This window comes from Alligator sinensis, unplaced genomic scaffold (assembly GCF_000455745.1).
Source record: "Alligator sinensis unplaced genomic scaffold, ASM45574v1 scaffold1035_1, whole genome shotgun sequence".
NCBI classification, from domain to species: Eukaryota; Metazoa; Chordata; order Crocodylia; family Alligatoridae; genus Alligator; species Alligator sinensis.
In genome coordinates, this window is record NW_005842555.1 from 91464 (window position 1) to 101165 (window position 9702).

General features: G+C 46.7%; 1 protein-coding gene across 1 annotated transcript in view; it reads right to left on the reverse strand.

The window, feature by feature from the left end:
• Positions 1–4523: 4523 nt before the first annotated feature.
• SOX30 (SRY-box 30) overlaps positions 4524–9702 on the reverse strand; it is an 11308-nt gene continuing 6129 nt past the window's right edge. Inside the window, exons 4-5 of the mRNA XM_025213878.1 lie at positions 8123–8609; positions 4524–5936 (exon numbers count right to left, since the gene is read on the reverse strand). Coding sequence (XP_025069663.1) covers positions 5552–5936; positions 8123–8609 — 872 coding nt within the window. The 3' untranslated portion in view covers positions 4524–5551. The remainder of the gene's footprint in view (positions 5937–8122; positions 8610–9702) is intronic.

A 9702-nucleotide genomic window follows, 5' to 3' on the forward strand; every position in this document is an offset into this window, starting at 1 on the left:
CCGGTCCACTGAAGTGGAGTGAACCACCCCACACATTCAAAAGGCCACGCTTTGATGGACTGCAAGGGTTTTCTGGCTGTGAGCGAGTAGGCAAGATTTGGCTGTTTATGCCATTTCTGGACCAGCCATGGCACATGCAGTAAACCTATGGTATAAGACTAATAATAGCAGATCCCATTCTCTCTGATCTCAGGAAGGTCATTGGTGGGAATAACAGAGAACAATTGGTATTTGAGTAAATTGGGATCATATCCTGCCACTGGCTATGCTCCAACAGAGCAGGAAAGCGTTATTAGACACATTTACAGACTGGCGAGCGGAGGCACCGGAAGCTTAAATGGCTTCCAACCTCATCCAAGGCAGGTCAGAACAGAAAACGCGGATCCAGATTCCCTGTGGGCTTTCCTAAGCACCCCAGGAACTGGTGTCATGACTGGGAACAAAGCCGCTTTCCAACCACAGGCACACTCTCCTTCCAGGGTTTGAGCCTAGCCCATGATACTGCGGCCTGTGGTGCTACAGAAGACAGACTTGGTACTTCAGGGAATGCAACTAGGAGATTCCCTTGTGACTGGATGCATCTGCTCCCACCACGAGTCTGTAACCAATTTGATTTATTCCAAAGTCCCAGGCATGTTCTTCCACCAGTAGATCAAATCAAGCTCAAACAGCATGAAAAGAAAGGGGCCATGTCTTAAAAGCATTGTAAAGTGTAGGTCACACAGGAGGCATCTGGGGTTTTTATTAATATCCGAGTATTATAAAAATGAAACGCATGCAATTATCACACATGGTAAGCAGCGGTATTTTTATCATTGGATTTTAAGTAATGTGAGAATTGACCTCCCGATTTATAGTCTCTAGAAACCCCCTTTATAAAAATATAACCATCTACTGCCCAGTTGTGCATAGCTTATTCTATATATAAAACATCCCTGACATTGTTCAGACACTTGCACAGGGAGAGATCAAGAGTGGCTGAAATGGTACCTGCCCCTGGCAGAAGTATGAGTCACATCCTTTCTATTGCTTTTGAAGTCCTGTCCTGGACGCCCTTATTCAGAAAGCTCTCGTTGACGATGGTGGGAGATGTGCCTCATTGATGACTGGAAGATTAGAGACAGTAGATTATCGAGCAACTTCACAGGCTGGAATCTCATTTCCTTGGTATTCACAAGGTCTGCTTCAGCCGATCCAGGCCTGATCTTCTGATTAAAGCTCACTGCTGGGTATCAGGAAATCTGGACTGTCCCCCCAGCTCTGCCAGGGACTTCTTGCCAGCCTAGGCAAGCTTAGAAATGGGTATGCATTGGGAGCACTGCTGAGCCTGCTGGTCCCGGACACATGGCTGCAATGGTGAATTGAATGGTTAATTCAATGGTGAATTGAATGGTTAATTTTCATTGCCACGTGCCTCTTTCGCCACCTCTGAAATGTGGAGCAGGAGATTCCCATCACAAGACTCTTGCGAGGCCAACGTGAGTTTGTTAGAGTTTGCAAATTGCTTTGATAGCAATAGCCTTGGATGAAGGGCTCTGTGTCATGGCAAAGGATGAAGGTCATAGTTGAAAAGCAAGAGTTCCTCGGACAGAAGGAAACAGAAAGACAGGCCTACAAAGAGGAGTGAGTGCTTGCTAAAGTCATTGACCTGTTCAGAGAATAGCTCAGGTTCGCATCAGACTAAAACCTCAGGGATATTTCAGTGGATCTCTATTCAGGAGGAAGAAATGCTCCCAAATGACTCGCTGCTCTAAGACTGACTGACCCTGGAGAAAGTATTATCCCAAATTACAGTCCCAGACGGTGCAGAGAAAACTATTTAGCTGTCAACCTGTCAAGAGCGCTGCGTTCCACGCACTTGTAGCCACGTAGGGAACCTCTAGGCACGTTCCCGGCTGACTTGAACCGAGCATGAAACCTTCCAGGCTTCACACATGTTATCACCCAATTGACGTGAAACTCTCCAAGGGAAGAGCCTGGGGTTTGTTAGAGGGAACCCACACTTTAACGGCTGACTTTGTTATTTCAGGTTGTGACAGTTTGGAAAGGCGTCAGCTAATCCCAAATCATCTGCTTTCACTTCAGTTTTCCCCCTTCCATTCAGAATAGCAGGCTATATTTGCAGAGCTCAGGAACAGCTGTCCTGCCAGAGCAGGGCGGCTGCCGTAAGATGATATTATGCTACATGTGGGCTCGGTCCCAGTCTGTTCTTAATGAAATAAAAGTCAAATCGCTGTAGGTCTTTTTCTTAAGGGCAGCAACATTGAAATGGAAGATGATGGACTACACTGCCGCTTCTTACAGCTGAATGACCTTGACTGTGGTACTGTTCACGGGGGCTCCTCTACACACGAACGCTATACCCTTCTAAGCTGCCCTTGCATAAGTAAAGCGGCACAATAGTACAGCTCCGCCAGCGTGGATGCAATTATTCCCCTGCCAATGCGCGTATCCCGAAAGGGAAAAACAGCTCTAACAGCAGAGCTGAATATTGGTGCCAAGGTATCTGTACAAAGGGTTGTACAGAAATCGTTCCTTTCAGGAGAGAAAAGGAATCACGCCTTTCACCAATATGATGATAGTGATACAAAAGACTTTGCGATGTCCAAGCTCTGATTCATTAAGTAGTTGGTAAATGAGTCACATGACTGAATGGGACACTGGGGCTTTTAATGGGGTTTTCTCTGTGCCTAGATATCTGGCATGGAAGCTAAGACCAGGTCTTCCTAAATGCTAGAGGAGCTTGCCTGCAACAAGCATACTGTGTGTAGGACTCCACAGCTGCCTCCTCCTTTTGAGTTAAATCTCTTCCGGAGCATCTACACATGCAATTAATGCTATTTGGCTTTACTGCACAGTAAATTTACTACCTACATATGCAAGTAGTAAATTTACTGCACAGTAGATTAACTTACTGTGCAGTAAGCACCTGCATGGGTAGACAGTGATGCTTTACTGCACAGTAGTCTATTGTGCAGTAAAAAGCATCCCATGCTATACACAGCCTCTGTGTACCTGGTGTATCAGAAGTCTATAGATCACAGCTAATTAAAGCTGCCCAAAGGATTTGGATGCCCAGTTTTCATTATAATTAAAGGGACTCAAATCCTGAGACCCTTTGTCAGTCTTGGATGAGGTACCATCCTCAATTGCCATTGGGGTTCAAGACAGTGCTGTACAGCAGCTGGTCCTTGGTCAGCAAAAAGGTAACAGAGAGCTTATGGGGCAAAGGGAATCTTTGTCAGACACCTCGGGCTTGACAACCCGCGTTCAGACTGTGAGGGGAAAGTACGTCGTGCACATTGTCCTGTCCATGTGAAGGGTCCCTCTTATCCCACCCCACAGTGTAGACGGGAAAGCGGGGAAGAAAGGGAAGTCACTCTCAGGGAATAATCCCACTAGCAGCTGCTTTACACTTTGGAGACATACTTGTGCAGGAATCAGTGCATTTGCCCACATGCTTTCTCAAGGGCTATATCAGTTTTCAGTCAGAAGCCAGTTTAGGAGCTAACAGACATTTCCTGCTATTTATAAGTCTTTCCCCTTAAGGCCTCAGCCTCACCACAGAAAGGACTTGGTTACAGCATGGTTGCAATGGGGAATGTAGACCAGGATTTAACTCCATTTTAGACATTTTAAATCCTGTAATACGTTGCCTATGGAAAACTCTATGTGTATCTATGCTATTTATATTGATATGCCGCCATCCTTGTAGGTACAGTATATGGAAAATATCAATGGCATAGGTACATATGGTGTTATCTTCTCTCCTTAAAAAATGCTCCCTGTGGAAGAGCAGTTTGAATAGTTATATATTAAGGATCACTTAACTGGATCCCAAGTGGATTTCCACTGCTGTTACATGAAGTTAGACATTCTCATTGAAACCTTACACTAAAAATGACCGATATTCTATATTTCTGAGGACAAGACTTCATGAATTAGTGCTCGGGCGAGAGCAGAGCACATATGATGCTGCTTTTATCTATGCAAAAAGCAACTCAAGACTCCTTCACTGTGTTTGAGAGCATTAGGAGAGACAGAAATGCTCAGTTCATGCCCAGTGAGGTATGTAATGCGTGGCACAGGTGGAGTCTAGCTCCATATCATGCGAACTGCAAGGTAATAAGAAAGGCTGGATCGCCCTGCATCTCCTGAACTCGCTGGCCAGAGTCATGCCCTGATGGCCAGGATCTCTGGAGCAGAAGCTCTGACTGTCGGTCTCTGTGCCGGCTGGGCAGGATTTGGCAGGGTTGAGGAGAATCAGCCCATGTGTTGCAATGCGCTATGGATAGTCCTATTCAAACTCTTTTTTGAAAGCAGTGGCAACTCTCCTGCTGATTTCAAGCAGAGCATAATCAAGTCCAATTTTTTCTCGTGGCTAAAAATGGGAAATGGCTACAATACTGGAGCTCTGATCCCTAGGGACTGAATGCCACAGGCTGAAGCTCTCATACGAAAGGTCTGTTTAAAAGGTTTCGTGAAGCTCATCATCACAACATACAGCACTAATGAGATGCGGTTCATGTTACTTTATTTAAATATAACAAAAACAGAACAACAGAATTCCCAAGTGGAAGAAATGACCCCATCCCCTTCAAAAAGGAATAAATAAGAAAAAAATAGTTTAGTAGTATTAATTAAGTTCAGTAGTATGAATTACCAGCTTTGGCAACAAAATCTGGATCTGAGCTACTCTTAAAATTCAGAGACGCTTTTTTTCCCTCTATGAAATTTAAAATAATCTATAGAAATGAGCGTTAAGTGCACTAAGGGATCAAATCATAGTCCTCTTGCATAAGTTATTTCATAGCCCAAGATTGTCTTATCCTTACTCTTGCCTTACCTTCCACCTTACTTCCTAAACAGTCCCATTTAAATGTGTGATACTACTTGCAGAGGAAGATGCCGAGCAAGTAAGGGAGGTAAAACTGGGCCCTCTGTTATCAATGTGCTAAACAACACTTTGCAGCACATGGAGAGTCCATTGAAAAGCAAACAAAATCAGGGTTTTTTTTAAATAAACAACTGTAGACAAAGGCAACGTGTACGTCACTCCTGGCCCCACTCCCCAGCTCCCCCCTTCTACTTTTATTGCATCAAGAATTACATTTTGGTCATGAAACAGAATGATTTTGCTTGCTAAAATGCCGCAAGTTAAGGTACCTAAATAAATGCAAGTCCCATCAAAATCAAAATGTGGCCTAAGAATAAAGAGAGACAAGGTCCTGATTCAGGACAGCATTTTAAGCACGTGCTTAAGTCCATCTCTAGCCAGGAAAGAACTTCAGCACCTGCTTAAAGCTACCGATGTGTTTGAGTGCCTTCCTGAATCTGGGCCCAAATGCAGACCTGCTGGAGGCCAGAGAAACCCCAGAGGCTTCGGGGACAGCCCCAGGCCTGCATCTGGCCCCTTGCAATGCAAATGGATGACCATTGAGGGGATTCAGGTTTCTCCTTCAACACACCGACTAAAAAGATGGTATTGGGCTAAAACGTTTATTTTGTGTTTTAAAATTCTCCGGTAAGTTATCACCATTCACGTTAAAAATTACAAATCTCGTAACACTTTCCCCTCCTCCTCCTCCTCCTCGCTGTCAGTCACGTTAACTTGCTGGATGCTGGAGGGTGTTGACGGGGTTCCCGTGAACGCGTTGTCCAGGGTTCCGATATCCAGCTGCGGCACGGGGTTTAAACATTCCTCCTCGCTGTGGCTGTGGCTGTTGTAATAAGACACCCCCTCGAGGCTCTCACAGCTGTGGGAGTCTTCGCTATGTGTGTGTTCGTCTGGGTACTCCCTGAAAGGATAGTCTCTGTTCAGAGCAGAGAACATGGCTTCGTGCTTTTGGTACTGGTCTTCGTAGAAGCCGAGGCATTCGGGCACCGAGCTGGCGAAATTCCCATAGCCAAACGGAGGGCGGCTGTACGGGCACGTGCTGTGTAAAAGAGACCAAAATACATTCAGTCGCACCTTCTCCCATCACACTAAGCTGTCCTGTGAAAGGACAATATAACAGACTGGCTATACAGGTATCCAGGCCTGTAGAGCTACCTTAATAATCTACATGAGCAAATCCACAGGGGATAGAGATACTGAAAGACGCCAGCCACGCTACATATAATAAGAGGCATGTGCAGATTCTAGGACAGAGACACTTGTCTTCATGGCCAGCCAAATGCTGAATCCACGCACAAAGCTTTGATTAATTTAAACAACGCAACAAGGTAGTGATTATTTTGAACGTGGGAAAGCTGGGGCATCATCACCTGGTCTGTGTCATCTCAGTTTGTGGTGGAGATAAAAAAAGGGTCAAAATATTCCGCTGATTTCTTTTTTAAATGGTGTCTCACATCTGCTAACTTGTTGGTAGACAAGGAGAGTATGTGAGGAGGAATGTGGGAATGGGTTTCCTGTGAGAAACTTCACAAGAAAGGACCACAGAAGCCGATAAGAAACCATGCCAGAAAAACAACTGCTTTCCGAGCTGGACTCTTTTATTCTGATTCAGGATCTTGAAGGCCAAACTGTATTACAATTTATACAGTGACACAGACATTTACAGCACTGTGTAGTCAGTACAGTGTGTGAAAGAAGTAATAAAAGCCTGGTCCAAAGATGTTATGTTTTACAGGCATGCACTGATGCAATGCATATGGAGGCTTCAATGGGACTATTCATATGTGTAAACTGAGCACATGGATCAGGGCCCAGAAGCAAATGGGACAAAAATAAATCTTCAGCAATTCTGGACACAGCGTCATTTATACAATTAGTGCTACACAAAAATGTCACCCATTCACATGCAAACAGTAGCCCTCAGACAGGAACTTGCAAACGAGCCTGCTGGAGGGGTCTGCCTGCTGATGCAGTCTGTAATTTTTCAGAAGCACAGTTTGTATTAGAACAGGGGTTGGCAACCTATGGCCCATGGGCTAGGTCTGGCCATTGGATCCAGCCTGTGGACATGGGACTTTGGCAGCATTCAGTGGCAGCAGGCTTTGACTTCGGGCACAATCCCTGTAACACTGCAAGGAGAAGCGTTGGTTATGGCCAGGTCCGAGCGCCTGCCCATGCTAGGGGACCGCCCTGAGGGGGTCATTCTGGTCTGTAGCTGGAAAAGGTTGCCTGGTACTGTATTAGAACACCAAACAACTCCCAACACCCGTCCTAGATCTACTCGGAGCATAGGGGTACAATAATCACAATAATTTGTTATGCTGAATTCCCTGTAAAACAATATAGGAAAACCAGTCATTACAAAGGTGCTTGCAGTCAGTTTAACCAACACCAAGGTACTATAGGTGAGGTACGCAACCCATGATTCACTGGTTCAAGGGGCTCTTCTACACCTGACTAACCCAAGAATGCAAAGACTACAATAGAGCCTGCTTACTGTAGATCCCCAGGGCTTCTCCCATCGGGTTAAACCTATGCAATACTAACGATAACTGTATTCATAGAACTGCTGTCAGCATGCTGCTTGTGGTGCTGTGTAGTCAGCTCAAATGCTCACCTAGTTTTAATCCCATTTGAGCTTTCATTTGTGTAATTTCACCTCGGTAACTTTTTGCAGGATTCAGTTGTCCTGTTGGACGTGGCCTGGGATATGGTGACAGGGTGGCTCAGATGTCCTGCCGTGGCTCGATAAGGTATGAGTGCAAAGCCTTACTTTTGACCTGTGCTCACAGGCCGTCTCCAGATGACCCAGCTGTAAGACTGGGCATTGGGTCATTCAGGCCGTGGAGTCAAAGGCAGCTGAGCATGGTGCGACCTACACTGCTCCCTGGGGAATCACTGCCTACAGAAGATGGTGTGCCTTAACCCTGCCACCCTGAGGGACTGTGCTGGTCCAGTGGACCTTGTTGGGAGCGGAGTGGAAGGAAGCAAATGTTTTTATCTGCTCAGGAGTTGCTAAAGCCTGCTGGAGCCACCAGTAAGTGGACACAACTTAGAGCAGCCTCAGGCTGAAAAGACAGCAGTCAAACTGCTGCTATGCCCAGCCCTGCTTTTCTGCACAGAGTAGTTTGAGCTGTTGGCTGTTCCTTCAGCTTGCTCTCAAAGTGATAGGTTTCTTGGATTTCTAGCACAGACACACTCACTTTAAATTGACAGTGTTGTTACCTGGAGGGAAAGTAGTGAGGTCCAGGCAGGAAGTATGGGTGGTGGAACGAAAACCGAGGCGGCGCTCCAAAAAGAGTGGCCGGGTGACCAATGGGAGGAGGCTGGTAGAGGTGTGAGTGAGGAATGGCGGTGGCTGGAGGGAGCTGGGCGCTCCGCGGACAAGCAGCCACACTGGAGTACTCGTTGGGGGGCTGGCTGGTAGAGGCAGGGAATCTGGTGTGGGTGATGCTCGTGCTAGTAGGGTTCCTGCTGGCACTCTCAATGCACACCGGGGTGGGTCTCTTCACAGAGCAACTGGATCCGGAAGTGACGTTGTGAGCTTCTGTCTGGGCAGGTCCCGTAAAGTGCTGCGGGGGGATGACTGGGTGCAGGGGCAGACTGGGAGCTGGGACAGCCATGGACGTGGTGCTTCCCACACTGGGCTGGAAAAGCGTAATCGGGCCTGGGTGCTGAATGGAAGCTGAGAGCTGGATGGTAGAAGCCTCACCTTTCAAAAACAAAAATAGCTTAGCTGACTACTTGTTAAACAGAAGCCACCTCCTCAACACCACTTCCCTTCCACTCCCATTTGCAGGCCACACAGTGTTGAGGAAACGCATCCGATGAATCAAGAACATCATGCACATACATTTACCCAGTTTCCCTGTGGTTCTAAGAAGAGGGAACAAGTGGCTACATTACACTGCCCCCATACTTGGTTCTTCCAGTTATTGTAAGAAAGTACGCAATACCCAGCACTAGGTCACTGCTATGTCATTCTGAATCACTTGCCTTATCCAACCAAAATGCGGGGGAGGTCCAGCAGGTAACATGAAGCTTTTCCAGGTGGTACCTGGTCGGGCCGTAAACCCTTCCGAGTATTACTACCCACCAGAAATGAGCACGGCCTTTGTTCAGAGGCAACAGGAAAACAATAGCAACCCTTTCAACTCAATGCTCATGTTGGGACCAGGAGTGAGTCCAAAGGAATCACACCACCACCACTTCTTGATGTGTATGAGGTCTTCTTATAAAGCTCCCCCTCCAGGCACTGCCAGAGCTGCTTTAATTATGAGATAAGGGATTGCTGATCAAATCGGTACTATGCTGCAGAGCCATGAGCTGTAGTGGAATACACCTTTTCCACTGGCCAGCTTCCATAAGGGGGAAAGGGGCCAGGCCCCTTTTCAAAGGGGGAAAGGGGCCAGGAGGCTTCCCTGGCTGACCAGAGAAATCCAGGGCAGCCTAAGGGACAAAAGGGGAGCACATAAAAAGTGGAAACAGGGAGAGATCACCAAAGATGAATATACCTCCTCTGCTCGTGCTTGTAGGGAGGCAGTTAGACGGGCCAAAGCTGCCATGGAGCTGAGGAAGGCAACCCAAGTAAAAGACAACAAGAAATTGGTTTTTAGATATATTGGGAGTAAAAGGAAGGCCCAGGGAGGAATAGGACCCCTGCTAAATGGGCAGAAACAATTGGTGACGGACAGAGGGGACAAGGCTGAACTCCTCAACGAGTTCTTTGCCTCAGTGTTCCTAAGTGAGGGGCACGACAAGTCTCTCACTGGGCTTGTAGAGAGGCAGCAGCAAGGTGCCAGACT